At 45.9% G+C, this 21,181-nt stretch overlaps 1 protein-coding gene and 1 pseudogene across 1 annotated transcript in view; one reads left to right on the top strand and one right to left on the bottom strand.

The window, feature by feature from the left end:
* The first annotated feature begins 6,887 nt into the window (after positions 1-6,887).
* The window catches only part of ABL1 (ABL proto-oncogene 1, non-receptor tyrosine kinase), a 183,601-nt gene continuing 169,307 nt past the window's right edge, over positions 6,888-21,181 (top strand). Inside the window, exon 1 of the mRNA XM_025359249.1 lies at positions 6,888-8,516. Within this exon, the coding sequence (XP_025215034.1) occupies positions 8,381-8,516 (136 nt within the window). The 5' untranslated portion in view covers positions 6,888-8,380. The remainder of the gene's footprint in view (positions 8,517-21,181) is intronic.
* On the bottom strand, positions 13,848-19,275 carry LOC112608508 (annotated as a pseudogene).

The raw sequence follows: 21,181 nt of genomic DNA, 5'->3' as shown, positions 1-21,181 counted from the left end.
CCTGTTTTCCTCCTATAATTGAAGTAGTAGTGCGTTAACTTGTGGATAATTCAGGGTTAAAGGATAAAAAGACGCCATAATATCCTTTTTAAAAATGTTCCCCCAAACCTACATCAGGGCACCATTTTTCGATAGTCATCAGAAAAAACAATGCATAGGAATTCTCACATTCTTCAGCACGCCACCACGCCTAGCTAATTTTTTGTATTTTTAGTAGAGACGGGGTTTCACCGTGTTAGCCAGGATGGTCTCCATCTCCTGACCTCGTCATCTACCCACCTCAGCCTCCCAAAGTGCTGGGATTACAGGCATGAGCCACCATGCCCGGCCTGGTCTAGATCTCTTGACCTCGTGATCCACCGGCCTCAGCCTCCCAAAGTGTTGGGATTACAGGCGTGAGCCACCGCGCCCAGCCATATTTTTTGATATTTATAGATGTCTTTTTGTTTTTGAAACAGAGACTCACTCTGTCACCAGGCTGGAGTGCAGTGGCGCGATCTCGGCTCACTGCAACCTCCGCCTCCTGGGTTTAAGCGATTCTCCTGCCTCAGCCTCCCAAGTAGTTGGGATTACAGGCTAATTTTTGTATTTTTAGTAGAGATGGCGTTTTACCATGTTGGCCAGGATGGTTTTGATGTCTTGACCTTGTGATCCCCCCGCCTCAGCCTCCCAAAGTGCTGGGATTACAGGCATGAGCCAACCACGCCCAGCTATAGATGTCTTAACATCATTGTCTTCTGTTCTTTTGTTCTGGGTGATAATAAGGAGCTGAGGACAGCTGAGGAAGGGCTTGGCAGACAAAATGCCTTCTGACAGAGCCCTAACTTTTTAAGAGACAAGGTCTCTAATCCAGGCTGGAGTACACTGGCATGATCATGGCTCACTACAGACTTGGACTCAAGCAATCTTCCTGCCTCAGCCTCCCGAGTAGCTGGGTTTGGTTTTCACCAGGGCCATATGTCAGCTTATTTACCCTCCTCACTCAGTGTCCCCCAGCCTGCCAGCCTATGCTGTTCAGCCAGTATCTGCTGAACGGTGATTACCTACTAAGTGGAACTAATAAAAGTCTATCCAAAAGCAATCTTTAGTGATTAGCTCCTTGCAGTGGCCCGCTAGAGGGCGCCATTGTTAAGTGTAATTCCAGTAGGGTTTTTTTTGTTTTTTTTGTTTTTTTTGTTTTTCAAAAAATGGAATAAACTGAGATCTTTACCTGGGTACTGAATCCCTCTAGCAACTTGGAGTGTTGCTTTAACTGAATCACTTTTAATTAAAATATATGAACTTGAAGGGATTTATTCAATATTTGACAATATTACTCAATATTACTTTTTTCTTTTTTGAGACAAAGTCTCGCTCTGTCCCTTAGGCTGGAGTGCAGTGACGGGATGTCAGCTCACTGCAACCTTCACCTCCCGGGTTCAGGTAATACTCTTGTCTTAGCCTCCTGCATAGCTGGGACTACAGGCGCCCACCACCACGCCTGGCTAATTTTTCTTTTTTTTTTTTTTTTGAGATGGAGTCTCACTCTGTCACCCAGGCTGGAGTGCAGTGGTGTAATCTCAGCTCACTGCAACCTCCACCTCCCAGGTTCAAGCGATTCTCCTGCCTCAGACCTCTTGAGTAGCTGGAACTACTGGCACGTGCCACCACGCCCAGCTAATTTTTTGTATGTTTAGTAGAGACGAGGTTTCACTGTATTAACTAGGATGGTCTCTGTCTTCTGACTTCATGATCTGTCCACCTCGGCCTCCCAAAGTGCTGGGATTACAGGAGTGAGCCACCGCGCCCAGCCGAATTTTTATATTTTTGGTAGAGATGGGGTTTCTCCAGGCTGGCCAGCCTGGTCTCGAACTCTTGAACTCAGGTGATCTGCCCGCCTTGGCCTCCTAAAGTGTTGGGATTACAGGTATGAGCCACCGTGCCCAGCCAAGCAATATTTGTTTCTGATTGTCAGGCATTTGCCAGGCTTTGGATTCTAGTTTTTAAGCCCTTAAAAGTATCATTCAGGGCCTATGTTCTCAGGACCTCTGGAGACTGTGCTTCGGTTTTTAAAAAAGCATCATTCTACAGTATTATACAGGGATTTTAAAAGTACAGTGCATCAGCTGGGGGCAGTGGCTCACACCTGTAATCCCAGCACTGTGGGAGGCTGAGGCGGGTGGATCACCTGAGGTCAGGAGTTCGAGATCAGCCTGGCTAACATGGTGACACCCCATCTCTACTAAATATACAAAATGAGCTGGGCGTGGTGGTGGGTGCCTGTAATCCCTCAGGAGGCAGAGTAAGACTCTGTCTCCAAAAAAAAAAAAAAAAAATACACAGTGCATCTCTAGAAAAAAATATTAGAGTTTAGGCATTGGGCATGGGGCTCACCTAAAACGAGAAAATGACAAAGTGGAAAACTAGGGATAGGCCTTCAGATCAAATGCAGTTGACCTCTGCTGTGACAGCAAGCACAGTCCCAATCTTTGTGGAAAACCAAACAAGATCTAGTTTGATTCTCGTTAACCCTGTCTCTACAAAAAAAAAAAATCGTAGGTGTGCTGGCATGTGCCTGTAGTCCCAGCTACTTGGGAGGCTGAGGCCAGAGGATCACCAGAACCCAGAAAGTTGAGGCTGCAGTGAGCTGAGATTGTTCCACCACACTCCAGCCTGGCCAACAGAGTAAGGCCCTGTCTTCAAACAAACAAACCAAATTAAACAAAAAACCCAAAACCCTTGTAAAGTAAGCTCTGACCTCCACTTACCAGTGAAGAAATGAACTCAGAATTAAAGGGACTTGATGAAGCCCCTTTGCAGTTGTGAATCAGTGTAGATTGAAGCTCTAGGGAGGTGTCGTAAGTCTGTCCCATCCTCTAAAGGATGGGCTGGGCTGACTGAAAGTTTATGGACCCAGAAATGTAATTCCAGCACTGAGGCTGATCTTTTGTTTAGACGGTTATTTTGTTTATTGCCCATCCCTCCATGTAGGTTCTGTGAGGGCGAGGGCGGGCTTTTTCCCCCACCACTGTGTCTCAGCACCTAAAGCAGTGCTTCACGTACAGGTGTTCAATAAATACTTCTTGAGTGAATTGTTATTCATTTATTTCAAGACATGGTCTCACGCTGTCTCCCAGACTGGAGTGCAGTGGCACAATCTCAGCTCACTGCATCCTCTGCCTCCCAGACTCAAACAATTCTCCTGCCTCAGTCTCCTGAGTAGGTGGGATTACAGGCATATGCCACCACACCTGGCTAATTTCTGTATTTTTAGTAGTGAGAGGTTTCACCATGTTGGCCAGGCTGGTCTCAAAACTCCTGACCTCAAGTGATCCGCCTGCCTTGACCTCCCAAAGTGCTGGGATTACAGGTGTGAGCCACCGCGCCCGGCCGTGAATTGTTAGTTTAGAAAAATGTGTATTGGCCGGGCACAGTGGCTCACGCCTGTATTCCCAGCACTTTGGGAGGCCGAGGCGGGTGAATCACGAGGTCAGGAGTTCAAGAGCATCCTGGCCAACACAGTGAAACCCTGTCTCTACTAAAAATACAAAAACTTAGCTGGGCATAATGGCAGGCGCCTGTAATCCCAGCTACTCGGGAGGCTGAGGCAGGAGAATCGCTTGAACCCAGGAGGCGGAGGTTGCAGTGAGCCGAGATAATGCCACTGCACTCGAGCCCAGGCGGCAGAGTGAGACTCTGTCTATTAAAAAAAAAAAAAAAAAAGTGTATTAGGGGTTCTGATTTGACTGCTCAATGTTAAGCTAAACTAGAGAATAATGGCCGGGTGCGGTGGCTCAAGCCTGTAATCCCAGCACTTTGGGAGGCCGAGACGGGTGGATCACAAGGTCAGGAGATCGAGACCATCCTGGCTAACACGGTGAAACCCCGTCTCTACTAAAAATACAAAAAACTAGCCGGGCGAGGTGGCGGGCCCCTGTAGTCCCAGCTACTCGGGAGGCTGAGGCAGGAGAATGGTGGGAACCCGGGAGGCGGAGCTTGCAGTGAGCTGAGATCCGGCCACTGCACTCCAGTCCGGGCTACAGAGCAAAACTCCGTCTCAAAAAAAATAAATAAATAAATAAAATAAAATAAAATAAACTAGAGAATAAAGAATGTGCGCAGTGGCTCACGCCTGTAATCCCAGCACTTTGGGAGGCTGAGGTGGGCAGATCACGAGGTCAGGAGATCGAGACCATCCTTGCTAACACGGTGAAACCTTGTCTCTACTAAACATACAAAAAACTTAGCTGGGCGTAGTGGCAGGCGCCTGTAGTCCCAGCTACTGCAGAGGCTGAGGCAGGAGAATGGCGTGAACCCAGGAGGCGGAGCTTGCAGTGATCGTGCCACTGTATTCCAGCCTGGATGACAGAGCAAGATTCCGTCTCAAAAAAAAAAAAAAAAGAATGTGCAGGAAATGATAAAGTATGAATGGGAATAAAAAGAAAGCACAATCTCCAGAAGGAATAATTAGGATATAATCAGGATAAGATAAGGGATAAATAGGCCAAGTGCAATGGCTCATGTCTATAATCCCAGCACTTTGGGAGGCCAAGAGGGTGGATCACCTAAGGTCAGGAGTTCAAGACCAGCCTGGCCAACATGGCGAAACCCCATCTCTACAGAAATACAGAAATTAGCCAGGTGTGTGGCGTGTGCTTGAAATCCCAGCTACTTGGGACGCAGGAGAATCGCTTCGGCCTGGGTGGTGGAGGTTGCAGTGAGCAGAGATCATGTCACTGCACTCCAGCCTGGGCAACAGAGCGAGACTCTGCCTCAAAATAAATAAGTAAATAATAAATAAATATAATGGGTAAATAAAGGAGAACAAGGGCATTGACCGTTTCAAGAATGACACTCCAGATCAGAACTAAGATTGTCAGCCAGATAATTTTGTGAGAGAACAAAGCTAAACCAAATCACATCTGAATTTATAAATTCCAGTTCTAAATCTAGGCACAATTTTTCATGTTTTCCATTCAGTACCTTCCAAGTAACTAATTCCTATTGAAACCAGTATCAAAAGGAAGTGTCATCTTTCAATGCAGCGGAAATATTTCTAAAATACTTAATATAATAGCTGAATGTACAACACTTATCATGCAGCTGTTCCTCTGATATCAGCAGCAACTTGTGAAAATCAGTGGTCTCAGATCAACAGGTTTTTGATACTGAATGGTACAGTGGAAACTATGGGTTTTGGAGCAAGGTCAGTCTGGGATGAAATTGTGACTCTGTCACATATTGGCCAAGTGACCTTGGGTAGGTAAGTCACATCTCTGTTTCCCCATCTGTATTATGGGGAATAGTTTTACATGCCTCACTGGGCTATAGTGAGGATTACATGAGATAATGCAGTTTATGGAAAGTGCAAACAGTGCTGGGTGTAAAGTAGGCGCTTTGATAAGTAGATTCCTCCTTAGAAATGGGATCTTGGGACGGGCGCAGTGGCTCACGCCTATAATCCCACCACTTTGAGAGGCCGAGGCGGGTGGATTGCTTGAGGTCAGGAGCTCGAGACCAGCCTGGACAACATGGGAAAACCCTGTCTCTACTAAAAATACAAAAATTAGGCATGTGTGATGGTGCGTGCCTGTAATCCCATCTACTTGGGAGGCTGAGGCAGGATAAATCGCTTGAACCCGGGAGGTGAAGGTTGCAGTGAGCTGAAATCCTGCTACTGCACCCCAGCCTGGGTGACAAGAGCAAAACTCCGTCTTAAAAAAAAAAAAAAAAAAAGAAATAAAGAAATGGGATTCCTGTCAGATGCATCCCTCTGGGGAGACATGGAGAGCCAATAGGAACCAAGGTGCTTTTTAGTCGCAGAACATGGATTCTATCAGGTGTGGGTTTGGCACATCTAGGTCATTGGTTCTGTAGACTTGCTAAACCCAACCATCTGGGCATTTTCTCGGCTAATATAGAGGATGTTTTCATGTGAATACGTGTTCACCTGTGAAATGTTTATAGTCTTAAAGATTCGTTCCAGGGCAAACATCTGATAGCACCTGGCAAACCCAACAAATGGCTTTTCTGTAATGAGTAAGCCTCCTAATGCCCAAATAAATAGTTGAATTCGTTAGCAACATGTCGGATGTTTTCCCTATTTCTGTATATTTCTTCGCTAGTTGTTTTTGTTGTTGTTGTTGTTGTTGTTGTTGTTTGAGACGGAGTTTTGCTCTTGTTGCCCAGGCTAGAGTGCAATGGTGTGATCTCAGCTCACCGCAACCTCTGCCTCCTGGGTTCACGCGATTCTCCTGCCTCAACGTCCTGAGGCTGGTATTACAGGCATGCACCACCACGCCCGGCTCATTTTGTATTTTCAGTAGAGAAGGGGTTTCTCCATGTTGGTCAGGCTGGTCTCGAACTCACGACCTCAGGTGATCCGCCCGCCTCGACCTCCCAAAGTGCTGGGATTACAGGCGTGGGCCACCGCGCCCCGTCCGCTAGTTCTAATATTTATGCTTTTTGGAGGGTGAAGGGGTTGAGAGGCACCAAAAACCTTGGCTTCTAGGAGCAAGCCACATTTTCTCTCTTAGAGACTGAAGGAAATCATCCGATTCCGGTTCCAGGAAAATCCAATCCGTAGTTTTTCCCTCGCTTTGTCCCGGTCTTACTACTCGCGCCGGGGAGACGCGGTCCAGCCGACGCTCGGCCGGCGAGAGTCCACCAGGTCCCAGGAGGGCGGGGCGAGGCCCAGCGGTCGGGGTCCGGGCCAGGAGTCTCGGTGCGGGAGGACTCGCGCGGGTGCCGTGGGACCACAACTCCCGGGACGCACCGCGGCCTGCGCCGAACACGGTTGGCTGGGAGATCCAGCCCTACTGCCCCCATTGGCCAATGGGACGGGGGAAAGAGGCCCGACCCGGATTCTCGGAGGCCAATGACAATACAGAGGAGGCGGGTGCTTCCTTACCACTCACCTTGCGCTCAAAGAAGCCACATTTAAAAGGTCGTGCCGGGCCCGGCTTTCGCAGGCAGTGGGACCAAAGCCGGGACGCGCGGCGGTGTCCCGGGAAAGCGGCCCTGAGGGCATCCGGGTCCCCTTGAGGCGGGCTCCGGACGTCGTCGTGGGCGGGGCCGAGGGCGGGGCCTGGCCTCGTTGTGGAGCGGCTCGTAATCCATCATGGCGGCCGCGGGGGTCGGTGTCTGTGCCTGAGCAGCGCTGGAGCCGGAGCCGGTTCCCGGGTGCTGCGACTGAGGAGCCCCTCCGCTGTCCACGGCCCCTACCGGCGGGGGGCGGCTGGGTTCCTCGGCGGAGCTCTGGGGATGTGACTGCCTGAGGGCGGTGGTGGTGTCAGCGTCCGGGGCCGGGGGAGAGGGTGTCTCAGGCAGAGACCCCCGGGCTTGGGGCAGCTGAGGCGGCCGGGCCTCCTCTACACGGCGCCCGCCTTCCGCTGTCTGGGCCGCGAGAGTCCTTCGTCCCTTACAGCTCCACCCCAGCTTTGGGACACTGGGGGTGGTCTGTTTCCCTCAGCTTGGGACACCCCGTTTTCCGAGGCGTGGAAGAGCGTCGCCCTGGAGTAAGCCGCCCGTGCCGCGCCCCGGCAGCCTCCCTCAGCCCCGAGCCGCCCCTTGTTCCGGATCCCGGCCCCAACTTTGGCCACAGAGCCTCTCATTCAAATCCCTCCCTGCTGTCAAGGGGTCTCCCCTTCCCCCAAGGTGGCTCCCGCGAGCCTCTAATGCCCTGACTTCTTCCAATGTCACCTACGGCCCCCTTAGTCTCAGCTCAGCCAAAAACTTTAATGCAAAGGAAAAGTCTGGATTGGTTCCACAGGCCTTTTAAAAAGCGGACTTAAAAGTTGCTGGCAATGCATTCCTTTTCGTCAGAGTCGAGGGCAAACTCGCTGAAATCTGGGTGACCCGTGTCCTTTTCCGGAGAGCAGAGCAGAGAAGCGAGAGCGGCCACTAGTTCGGCAGGAAATTTGTTGGAAGATGAAGAAGCTAAGATAGGAGGTTGGTGACTTCCACAGGAAAAGTTCTGGAGGAGTAGCCAAAGACGATCAGCGTTTCCTTTATATGTGGGAATTGAAATGACTAGCATTATTGACCCTTTTCAGCATCCCCTGTGAATATTTCTGCTTAGGTTTTTCTTCTTGAAAAGAAATTGTTATTCAGCCCGTTAAAAAAAAAAAAAAAGTCAAGAAACTTTTGGGTAACACTGCAATTACATTACTTAAAATTGATAAACTGCGAAAATAATTGGAACTCCTGCTTGCAAGTGTCAACCTAAAAAAAGTGCTTCCTTTTGTTATGGAAGAGGTCTTTCTCTGATTGACTTCAATTGCTGACTTGTGGAGATGCAGCGAATGTGAAATCCTACGTACATGCCATTTGCCTCTACGCTTTCTGACCGTTCTGGAAGATCGTGAACCCTCTTCTGGAAAGGGGTACCCATTATTACTTTATGGGGCAGCAGCCTGGAAAAGTTCTTGGGGACCAAAGAAGGCCAAGCTTGCCTGCCCTGCATTTTATCAAAGGAGCAGGGAAGAAGGAATCATCGAGGCATGGGGGTCCACACTGCAATGTTTTTGTGGAACATGGTGAGTGCTTTTCAAAATTTCTGCTCATTATTTTCCTCATGCGTTCATCTTAGGCCTTCAAGGAACTTTGAACAATAGTACTTGCGACAGTTCCTTCCAATTCCACTTAATACATTTGTTACTTTAGTTATCTCTTAAGTTTCTGGTGAAACTTTGTATAAGAAAAAGTTACTTCGTGAGTTCGGCTTTATTCAGAATCTATTTGAGTTGCTTATTTCTTGCCTGCTTCCTCTGCGAATTCACTGTGACCTTGGACAAGCCATTTTACTGTCCCAGGGCTTCAGTTTCCTGAGGGGCTGGACTTCAGTGGTTTCTTAGGATGCATGGTTCTATGATTCTGCTCTCACCGAAGTCAAGGGCTCTTCTGACATGCATGGATTCTTTACTGCTTTGTCTACAGAGAGCTTTTATCATATTCTCAAAGTGGTTTGTTTTTCTGGTAAAGTTAAGAATCATAGATACTGGTTGACGCTAATATCCTTGACCTTTTCCATCATAAGTGGGACTTGAAAATACTCACTTTGGAGCCATGTGGGAAAAATCAAGTGGGGAGGCAGCATTCCTTACGAATTTTAGATACACAGCTTCTGTCTTACCTTCCATAGGAGTAATCCCTTCCTCGTTGATGAAGCTTTCATCCTCTCTTCTCCCTGTTTAGAGTGACATTTGGGCCAATAAAAGTTGTCTTTGACATTTTTATGAACATATTTGGCATTTGAGTGCTGACAGTACATTTTATGTTGTTCATGTCCAGTAATTCTGTGTGAAGTTAAAGCCAAGGGTCGGCTTACACTAATGTCTATAACCAATTAATTAGGGTTACTGTTTGTACTGTTGCAGCCTGCCATTTTTCAGATTGTGTCCTTTATGTTAAAAAATCAATTGAGCCCACCTATCCTAGAAGCAAACGTATCAAGTGTGCCAGGGGCTTATAGTTGGAAATTCATTCAGAAATACTTCTTAACATTGGGTGACTGCAGTCAACCAAGGCTTCTGTTGGATGAACTTGCATTTGACAGTTGAAGTTTTACTTTCTTACAAGAAAATACTCACTTCATCTGAATAAATCCGGGTGCTTGGATTTTACTTTGCCTTGAAACGTTAATTCTATTTTAGCTTTGTTTTTAGGCAAGCCAATATGGTCACGTGTTATGAGGCTCCCAAATTCAGGATTTAAAAAGTGAATTATTTACATTTTAACTTGTGATGATCATGCACCTTACATAGTGAAAATTGGTACAGACTTTTTGGAGAGCTTTGGCGGAACTTATCAGAATTTGAAATGTATGTGCCAGTGACCCAGTAATCTCATTCCGGGAAGCTGGTATAGAAAGCAGTGTAGTTCCCTACGTGTCCCTGATATCCCTTCAGGGGTTGAGAGGCTGAAACTGTTTTCATGTTAATGGAGTACCAAGATCTTGTCTCTTTTGCTGTGTTGACGTTTGCACTAATGGTACCAAAGTAAAGCAGGTGTCTTAGCATGAATCAGGGTTGTGGCACCTAACTGTACTTGCAGTCATTGCATTCTTCGTGACATGCACTCACACTTAAAAAAATATATACACACACACACATATCCACTTTTCACTGAAAAGCAGCTTTTTTTTTTTTTTTTTTTGAGTCAGAGTCGCTCTGTGTCACCCAGGCTGGAGTGCAGTATTGCGATCTCGGTTCACTGTAACCTCTGCCTCCCGGGTTCAAGCGATTCTCCTGCTTCAGCCTCCCAAGTAACTGGGACTACAGGCACGTGCCACTGACGCCTGGCTAATTTTTGTTTTTATTAGAGACGGGGTTTCGCCATGTTGGCCAGGCTGGTCCTGAACTCCTGACCTCAGGTGATTCACCCGCCTCAGCCTCCCGAAGTGCTGGGATTACAGGCATAAGCCACTGCGCCTGACCAGTTTTCACTGGAAAATACCTTGATGAAGCAGCAAAAATTATTAATTTTATTAAATTTTGACCCTTGTGTATGTCTTCTTAATATTCTATGGATGAAAAAGGGAGGTATGCATCAAGTACTTATACTGTGTAGTAAAGTATAATGGTTATCTCCAGGAAAAGCACTTCGGTGATTGGGTTGCAAACTGAACTAGCCACTTTTGTCATGGACTACCGTGTTTACTTGAAACTATGACAGTCTGTGGTTATTCAAACTAAAAAGTGTATGAAGGAATCTTTCGAAGAAAACACCAGGTAGTATTTGTTGCCGATGATGAAATTTTAGCTTTCCAGTGAAAATTAGGATTTTAGAGAATTTTTGTTTTTTTTTCCTTTTTGAGATAGAGTTTCGCTCTCGTCGCCCAGGCTGGAGTGCAATGGTGCAGTCTCGGCTCACTGCAACCTCTGCCTCTCAGGTTCAAGCGATTCTCCTGCCTCAGCCTCCCAAGTAGCTGGGGTTACAGGTGTGCACCCACCACGCCCGGCTAATGGAGAATTTTTATCCGCCACTGTGATACAGAGATTGGTGGTAATATTTACAGATGCCATATTTTAATATAATGAAATGTATTATTTGGAAGACCTATATAAATCAGTAAATCAATATTTTCTTTTTTGTTTGTTTTTGAGACAGACTCTTGCTATGTTATTTAGGCTGGAGTATAGCGGTGTGATCTTGGCTCGCTGCAACCTCCGCCTCCCAGGTTTAAACAATTCTAGTGCCTCAGCCTCCCGAGTACCTGGGATTACAAGGCATGCACCACCACAAGTGAATAATTTTTTGTATTTTTCGTAGAGATGGAGTTTCACCATGTTAGCCAGGCTGGTCTTGAGCTCCTGACTTCAAATGATCTGGCCACCTCGGCCTCCCAAAATGCTGGGATTACAGGTGTGAGCCACCATGCCCAGCCAAACCAGTATTTTCTAAATGATCAATGCATGACATAAAATCATGCACAGGTTAAAGATCCATTCAAAGTGCAAAATGGAGGCCAGGTGCGGTGGCTCACGCCTGTAATCCCAGCACTTTGGGAGGCTGAGGTGGGTGGATCACCTGAGGTCAGGAGTTTGAAACCAGCCATGAAATCTAGTGAGATCTTACCTCTACAAAAATTTAAAAAATTAGCCAAGCTCCCACTGGAGCCAAAGACTTGAGGCTGCAGTGAGCTGTGAACACACCAGTGCATTCCAATTTGGGCAATAGAGGAAGACCATGTCTCTGGAGGAAAAAAAAAAGAATGCAGTTCATTGGTAGGGTTTCAGATTCTACATGGCACCCAGCCTTTAAGAAATTCCTGGCTAGACCAGGCGCAGTGGCTCACGCCTGTAATCGCAGCACTCTGGGAGGCCAAAGTGGGCAGATCACCTTAGGTATGGAATTCAAGACCAGCCTGACTAACATGGAGAAACCCAGTCTCTACTAAAAATACAAAATTAGCCGGGCGTGGTGGCACATGCTGTAATCCCAGCTACATGGGAAGCTGAGGCAGGAGAATTGCTTGAACCTGGGAGGTGGAGGTTGCAGTGAGCCGAGATCGTGCATTGCACTCCACCCTGGGCAACAAGAGCAAAACTCTGTCTCAAAAAAAAAAAGAAAAGAAAAGAAAAGAAATTCCTGGCTGGGCGCGGTGGCTCACACCTGTAATCCCAGCACTTTGGGAGGATGAGGCACGCGGATCACTTGAGGTCAGTAGTTCGAAACTGGCCTGGCCAACGTGGTGAAACCCCATCTCTACTAAAAATACAAAAATTAGATGGGCGTGGTGGCATGCACCTGTAATCTCAGCTACTTGGGAGGCTGAGGCAGGAGAATATCTTGAGCCTGGGGGGCAGAGGTTGCAGTGACCTGAGAAAGCGCCACTGCACTTCATCCTCGGTGACAGAGCGAGACTCTGTCTCAAAAAAAAAAAAAAAGAAACTACTATTTACCATGTTTTGACGTAGCATCAAAGAACAGTATCTGTGGTTATCTAGAAAGTCTGTTTTTGGGGGAGAAAACAGTTATTTTCCAGTAATAAAAATATTTGTTTTTAAATGAATAATTATTTTTTTAAATTTCAGTATTCATTTCTAATATGGTAACTATTGATGAGATAACCTACACAAACTAAGGCTCTTTGGGGCCTTCAGTGATTTTTCAAGAGTGTGAAAAGGGCCTGAGATTAAAAAGTTTGAGGCCAGGCACTGTGACTCATGCCTGTAATTTCACACTCTGGGAGGCCAAAGGCAGGTGGATCGCTTGAGTCCAGGAGTTCAGGATCAGCCTGGGCAACATAAGACCCTGTCTCTACAACAAGAACAAAAAAAATTAGCCAGGCGTGGTGTCACACCTATGTTCCCAGCTACTTGAGTGGCTGAGGTGGGAGGGTCACTTGAGCTCGGGAGGCCAATGCTGCAGTGAGCCATGATCATGCCACTGCACTCCAGCCTGGGTGACAGAGCAAGACCCCATCTCAAAAAAAGTTTGAGAACCATTGCTGTAGAAAGTCTATCAAGAAGGCACATAGGGATGTTTGTTGCTAAAGTATTAACACTGAATGATGTCTGTGTTGTGGTGAGTAGAAAAAAAGCAATTTGAAAATCATTCTTTATGGTATGGCCCCATTTTTGTAAAACAAAAATAACTGTTGATGTATATCCAGGAAAAAAAGGTATGGAAGGATTTTAGACCAAAATTTTTATCTCTAGGGACTTGAGCTTTAGGTGGAATAGGAGAAAACTTTCTCTTTTTGGTTTGTGTGATGTTCCAAGTGTCTTTTAACAACAAACTTGGGTTATCTTGTAATACAAAAAATACGAAGATTTAAAAACTGAAGCCAGGCACGTGGCTCATACCTGTAATCCTAGCACTTTGGGAGGCTGCCGCGTGTGGATCACCTGAGGTCAGGAGTTTGAGACCAGCTTGACCAACAAGGTAAAACCCCATCTCTACTGAAAATACAAAAAATTAGCTGGGCATGGTGGCAGGTGCCTGTAGTTCCAGCTACTCGGGAAGTTGAGACAGGAGAATTGCTTAAACCCGGGAGGTGGAGGTTGCAATGACCTGAGATCGTGCCACTGCACTCCCAGCCTGGGTGACGGAGTGAGACTCCATCTCAAAATAAATAAATAAGTAAAAATAAAAACTGAATTGATGGCAGTCTAACCTGTCACTTTTTTCAGATCCCTTTTTATGAAAGAATTTGCTTAAGTTGTGTGAAACCAATTTCTTTGGACCCTGGGTATTCTTTTTCTAAGGGAATACCATGTTATTTTGTGTTATTCAGAAATATACAGTGTTGGATTAGACATGGATCTGGAAGCCAAGAATAGCATTGGTTGTTGTTGATGATGATGAATCTGAAAGAGTGGGCAGATGGCAACTTTTTGCCAGAATCATTCAGGGTTAAAGGGCTAGTCATATCTACAAGGGAAAAAAGGAAACCGTGTTATTAAATATTTCATGCACCATATGTTCCTTTCAAATTTCAGTGGCTTGACTAAGAAACTTCACTTTTGGGAGAGTTAGTAAAACAATTGAAAGCATTTAGTAGTCAACTTTTTCCTTAGTGTTTCCTTGTTTCTTCAACACACATTTATTGAGCACAGACTATGACAGGTAGTGTTCTAGTCACTGATGATATATATATTTGTAAATGAAACAATCCCTGCCCTCCTAGAACTTACATTCTAGTGGGAGGAGACACATCATAAATAAGTTAAGTAAATAAAATACAGATTTGTTAGTGATATGTGCAGAGGAGAAGAATAACATAGAGAAGGGGACAGGGAATGGGGTAGGAGGTGTAATTTTAGTTAGGGTGGCTAGAGAGGCCTGAGAGGGTGGCATTTGATTAAAGACCCGAAGGAGGAAGGTGAGCGGCAAGCCCTGTTGAAATATGTGAAAGCATTTCAGGCCGAGGGAACCAGGATGCAGAGACCTGAGGCAGAGCTTGCTAGTTTCAAGGAGCAGCCTAGAGGCCACTGCAGTGGAGCAGAGAGCAAAAGGAGAGATGCAGGAGGTAAAATGGAGGGTGGGAAGAGAATGGCTGAAGGAGAGGGTGGCCTCATTGGCCATTTCAAGGATTTTTACTTTGATTCATATGATGTGGGAAGGCCTTGGAGAATTTTCCAAGGGAGCTATACTATCTGATGTATGTTTTAATATTACATAGAATCTCTCCGGCTGCTATGATCTGAAGGAGAACAGGGGAGCAGGGATTCCACGGGGGCGTTGATTGCACGGCGCCAGATAAGGGTGATGATGCTTGGACCAAAGTGGTGGCACTGGATGGAGGGTCAGAACCGAGAAAATTCGCTCTCGGATTAGATGTGGGATATGGGGGTGTGAGAGGGGCCAAGTGTGACTCTCAGGTTTTTGAACTGAATAACTGGGAGAATAGAGTTGCCTTTTATCGAAATGGAGGTCAAGGCCGCAGTGGTAAGCTGTGATTGCGCCACTGCACTCCAGCCTGGGCAACAGAGCAAGACCCTGTCTAAAAAAATGTATATATATTTACTATCAGTTAAAACTACTTTATGGTTCTCAAAACTTTATTTAAAATAATAGAAACTTGATAAATCAACACTGTAGGCTGGGCGCTGTGGCTCACGCCTGTAATCCCAGCACTTTAGGAGGCCAGAGTGGGCGGATCACTTGAGGTCAGGAGTTCAAGACCACCCTGGCCAACATGGTGAAACCTCGTCTCTACTAAAAATACAAAAATTAGTCGGCATGGTGGCGCACACCTATAGTCCCACCTGCATGGGAGGCTGAGGCAGGGGGATCACTTGAACCTGGGAAGCAGAGGTTGCAGTGAGCCAAGATCATGCCACTGCATTCCAGTCTGGGCAACAGAGCAAGACACTGTCTTAAAAAACAAAACCAACACTGTAATTCTCATTACTCTTAAAATTATACTGAGGCCAGGTGTGGTGGCTCATGCCTGTAATCCCAGCACTTTGGGAGGCCAAGGCAGATGGATCACTTGAGCCCAGGAATTCAAGACCAACCTGGGCAACATGGCGAAACCCCATCTCTACTAACAGTACAAAAAATTAACTGGGCGTGGTGGTACGCGCCTGTAATCCCAGCTACTCAAGTGGCTGAAGTGGGAGAATCACCTGAGCCTGGGAAGCCAGGGCTGCAGTGAGTCGTGATGGTGCCATTGCGCTCCAGTCTGGGTGACTTTTTTCGATAAAAAAAAAAAAAAAGAAAAAATTATACTAAGTATCTGTATACATTGGAAGGTGGGAGGAAGTGCAATTATTGGATCCTGTAGGCATTAAAGTTAAATTTGTCAGATTCTTTTTTTTTTTTTTTTTGAGACAGAGTCTTGCTCTGTTGCCCAGAGTGGAATGCAGTGGCACGATCTCAGCTCCCTGCAACCTCCACCTCCCGGGTTCAAGCAATTCTTCTTCCTACCTCAGCCTAATTTTTTGTGTTTTTAGTAGAGACGGAGTTTCACCCTTTTAGCCAGGATGGTTTTAGTCTCATGACCTCGTGATCTGCCTGGCTCGACCTCCCAGAGTGCTGGGATTGCAAGCGTGAGCCATGGCGCCTGGCCATCAGATTCTCAAAGAGGTTATTTGAACAGGCCGGGCGCAGTGGCTAACGCCTGTAATCCCAGCACTTTGGGAGTCCGAAGTGGGCAGATCACCTGAGGTCAGGAGTTCGAGACCAGCCTGACCAACATGGTGAAACTCCATCTCTACTAAAAATACAAAAATTAGCAGAGCTTGGTGGTGTGTGTCTGTAATCTCAGCTACCCAGGAGACTGAGGCAGGAGAATGGCTTGAACCTGGGAGGCGGAGGTTGCAGTGAGCCAAGATCACACCACTGCACTCCAGCCTGAGCAATAGAGCGAGACTCCATCTCAAAAAAAAAAAGTTATTTCGAAAGATTATACCCATCTACTTAATGCTAGGGATTGGACTGTGGTACATGGGCTGTGAAAATGCAAAATTGGAGGTATGTACTTTGTTTTATTTTAGAGACGGGGTCTTACTTTGTCACCCAGACTGGAGTGTAGTGGCACAATCATAGCTCACTGCAGCCTTGAACTCCTGGGTTCCAGTGATCCTCCTGCCTTGGCCTCCCAAAGCAATGGGATCACACATGTGAGCCACTGCACCTGGCCATGTATGCACATTTTTTATAGGCACACAATTGTTTCCAATAGTCTAATACATTTTGTATGGCTTTCTTATTTTTCATGAAACCTTACTGCCCATTTTAAGAAATTTGTAATGTAGAAGAAAACAGAAGTTTCAGTTGTGGGGTAAGTAAAGAAAGATGATCAAAGATGATTTGACCAAAAGAGCTTTACTTCATTTAAATGAAGCATGTTGTCAAAAAAAATAGAAGTGGGAGAAAATGTGAAATCATTTTGTGTCAGTTAAGGACATAACCGTGCTTGTGCTTCAGCTCTCCAAGTGTGAACACACTGATGTGTTGTGAAGTGTGTTGCAAATAGTTGCATTTTTTGAGTGAGAGGGAGAGGGATGTGTTAACATGATTTAGCTGGGAATTAAACCCATAGGAATGTGTCAGGCATATTTTCTGACTGGGGGTAAAAAGATTAAAATGGTACTTATGATGGGCTTCAGCAAGAGGTGGTCTTCCGAAAGCCTTCTCTGCCCTGTGCCTCTGCAGTTCCCTGACTCCTTGCTGTGTTCATCCCTGCCTTTTTGGTGGTTGTGCCTCTGATGTCACTCCCCTGTGTTCAGATCCGACCTGCTGGCCAGGTACAGTGGCTCACACTTACAATCTCAGCACTTTGGGAACCGAAGGTGGGACGATCCTCTGAGACCAGGAGTTTCAGAGAGCAGCCTGGGCAACATAGCAACACCCTATTACTGCTAAAAATAAAAAAGTTAGCTAGGCATAATAATGTCATGTGCTTGTCTAGCTACTTGGGAGGCTGAGGCAGAAGGATCACTTGAGTCCAGGAGTTAAAGGCTGCAGTGAACTGTGATCATATCATTGTATTCCAGCCTGTGTGATAAAGCAAGACCCTATCCCTTAAAAGTAAAAAACAAACAAACAAAAAAAAACCCTATTTAACCTTTCAACACTCTCTTCCAGTCCCACCTCCCTTCTGAAACCATATTTTACATCTCTGGTCTCCATTAATTTTCTATAACTTCTGCCCTTGTAACTCTTCTGCAACACAAATGAATACGTAATCATATACTGCCCAGTAGTATTTCCTAATAGTTTTATGTGAGTTTCATGGAAGAGAGTGTTGAAACGTAGGTAGGTTTGTTTTTTATTTTTTAACTTATTTTTAACTTTTTTTTTTTTTTTTTTTTGATATGGAGTCTCGCTCTGTCACCCAGGCTGGAGTGCAGTGGCGCGATCTCGGCTCACGGGAAGCTCCACGTCCCGGCTTCATGCCATCTCCCGCCTCAGCCTCTGGAGTAGCTGGGACTACAGGTGCCTGCCACCATGCCCAGCTAATTTTTTTTTTTTTTTTTCTGAGACGGAGTCTTGCTCTGTCACCCAGGCTGGAGTGCAGTGGCGTGATCTCAGCTCACTGCAAGCTCCGCCTCCCAGGTTCACGCCATTCTCCTGCCTCAGCCTCCCGAGTAGCTGGGACTACAGGCGCCCACCACCTCGCCTGGCTAATTTTTTGTATTTTTAGTAGAGATGGGGTTTCACCGTGGTCTCAATCTCCTGACCTCGTGATCCACCCGCCTGGGCCTCCCAAAGTGCTGAGATTACAGGCGTGAGCCACCAGGCCCGGCTAATTTTTGTATTTTTAGTAGAAACAGGGTTTCACTGTGTTAGCCGGGATGGTCTCGATCTCCTGACCTTGTGATCCGCCTGCCTCAGCCTCCCAAAGTGCTGGCATTACAGGCGTGAGCCACCGCGCCCAATCTTTTAAAAAAATTTTTAAGAGATAAGGTCTTGCTTTGTGGCCCAGGCTCGAGTACAATGATGTGATCACTGTTCACTGCATCCTCGAACTCCTCAAGTAAACTGTAAGCTTGTGAATGCAGATTTCATCTCATTTTCTATTTCCCCAGCATAATGCCGAATACATAGGCTCTCCATAAAAAAAAATTCTTGATAAGAATTATATTAAATGGACTAAATGAGAAATTAAACTTTTTATTCACTTATAAGGAATGAAAGTTCTCAAATAGTTAACTTATTTTCTTATGTATCCTAGGACTTTTTATCTAGTTCTGGGGTTTCTTTCCCAGTGAATAAACTTATATATGTTTATTTTATTTATTTATTTTTGTACTTTTAAAAACCAGAACATTAATTGTGAGGCTACATTTATTGAAATTCTTGGCTGGGCTCGGTGGCTCATGCCTGTAATCCCAGCACTTTAGGAGGCCAAGCTGGGCGGATCACTTGAGCTGAGGAGTTTGAGACCAGCCTGGCCAACATGGTGAAAACCCATCTCTAAAATATTAGCCAGGCGTGATGACACACACCTGTGATCCCAGCGACCTGGGATTGTGCCACTGCACTCCAGCCTGGGCGACACAGCGAAACCCTGTCTTTAAAAAAAAAAAAAAAAATGGCAATTCTTGAGATGAACTGGCTGCTACAGCAGCTGCCCTCTTGGGTTTAGGTGTTAATCCTTTATGGAAATCCATGCCTGAATCTGTAGTGTACATTTTTGAGGTGCCTCATTCGGCCAGTCCCAGTGGCCTTAAGTCTTTTAGCCTTGGCACTCCAGTCATACTTCCTCTTGCACTTGGTTGGGTAGCCACATTTGCCGCAGGTAGACTTTGGAAGGTGATAGGCCCTAGAGCCATAGTGGCAGCACAACGTGTACGTCGTATTGCAACGCTTTTTAGATGATAAGGTTCCCTTTGTCATCTCCCCTCTGTGTTTATTTTTTTATTGTGGTAAAATATACACAAAAATTACCATTTTAACATGTTTAGGTGTGTAATTCAGTGGCATTAAGTATATTCACAGGGACGCAATCATCACCACTGTCCATTTTCAGAATTTTTTCATCATCCTAAGTAGAAACTCTATAACCATTAAAAAATAATATCCCATTTCCCTCTTTCCCCACCTCTTGGTAACCACTTTTATGCTTTTTCTCTCTATGAATTTGCTCATTCTAGGACTTCATATAGCTATAATAATACAATATTTGCCCTTTTGTGTCTGGCTTCTTTCACTTAGCTTTTTTTTTTTTTTTTTTTTTTTTGAGACGGAATTTCACTCTTATTGCCCAGGCTGGAGTGCAGTGGTGCCATCTTGGCTCACTGCCACCTCCGCCTCCCAGGGTTCAAGCAGTTCTCCTGCCTCACCCTCCCAAGTAGCTAGGATTATAGGCATGTGCCACCACGTCCGGCTAATTTTGTATTTTTAGTGGAGACGGGATTTCTCCGTATTGGTCAGGCTGGTCTTGAACTCCTGACCTCAGGTGATCTGCCTGCCTTGGCCTCCCAAAGTACGGGGATTACAGGCATGAGCCACTGCGCCCAGCCTCACTTAGCATGTTTTTTTTTTTTTTTTTTTTTTTTTTTTGAGACAGAGTCTCGCTTAGTCGCCCAGGCTGGAGTGCAATGGGGCGATCTCGGCTCACTGCAAGCTCCGCCTCCCGGGTTCACGCCATTCTCCTGCCTCAGCCTCCCGAGTAGCTGGGACTACAGGCGCCCGCCGCCTCGCCCGGCTAATTTTTTGCATTTTTAGTAGAGACGGGGTTTCACCGTGTTAGCCAGGATGGTCTCGATCTCCTGACCTCGTGATCCGCCCGCCTCGGCCTCCCAAAGTGCTGGGATTACAGGCGTGAGCCACCGCGCCCGGCCTACTTAGCATGTTTTAAAGGTGCATCTGTTGTTGCATGTATCGGAATTTCCTTCTTTTTTTTTTTTTTTTTTTGTGATGGAGTCTCGCTCTATCGCCCAGGCTGGAGTGCAGTGGTGCAATCTCGGCTCATGGCTCCCGGCTTCATGCCATTCTTCCACCTCAGCCTCCCCAGCAGCTGGGACTATAGGCACACGCCGCCACGCCAGGCTAATTTTTTGTGTTTTTAGTAGAGACGGGATTTCACTGTGTTAGCCAGGATGGTCTCGATCTCCTGACCTTGTGAGCCACCCACCTCGGCCTCCCAAAGTGCTGTGTGCACTATCACACCTGGCTAATTAAAATAACCATTTTTTTAGAGGCAGAGTCTTGCTATGGTGTCCAAGCTGGTCTTGAACTTCTGGGCTCAGGGGATACTCCTGCTTCAACCTCCCAAAGTATTAAGATTACAGGATTGAGCCCCCTTGTGCGACCTGATTTTTAAGCAATTAAAAAAATATATATAATATGCATACAGAAAGGGGCACAAATTGTAAATGTACAGCTTGATGCATGATCACAAAATATATCCTCCGTGTTCCGCTATCTTGCTCGAGAAGTAGAAAATTATGAGCACACCCCAGAAAACCTTGTGCCCTCTTCCAGTTTCACTCCTGCCTTCCTCCTCCTCCTCAGAGTCTTACATTTTAGCACCATCGATTAGTTTCCCCTGTTTTTGTTTGTAATATTCCCTTGTTATCCTTTTAATGTCTGTAGGATCTGTGGTGATATGCTTTTTCCGTTCCTCATATTCGTAATTTGTGTTTTTTCTCTCTTTCTCTGTCACACACACCTTTTCAGTTAGTTTTGCTGAAGGTTTACCAATTTTATTAATCTTTTCAAAAAAATTTGTTAACTTTCTCAGTTGTTTTCCATTTTGTTGATTTCTGCTCTTTATTTTCTTTCTTTTACTTAAAGTTTT

The sequence above is a fragment of the Theropithecus gelada genome, chromosome 15 (assembly GCF_003255815.1).
Source record: "Theropithecus gelada isolate Dixy chromosome 15, Tgel_1.0, whole genome shotgun sequence".
Classification (NCBI taxonomy): domain Eukaryota; kingdom Metazoa; phylum Chordata; class Mammalia; order Primates; family Cercopithecidae; genus Theropithecus; species Theropithecus gelada.
This window is presented reverse-complemented; position numbering and strand designations above follow the sequence as displayed.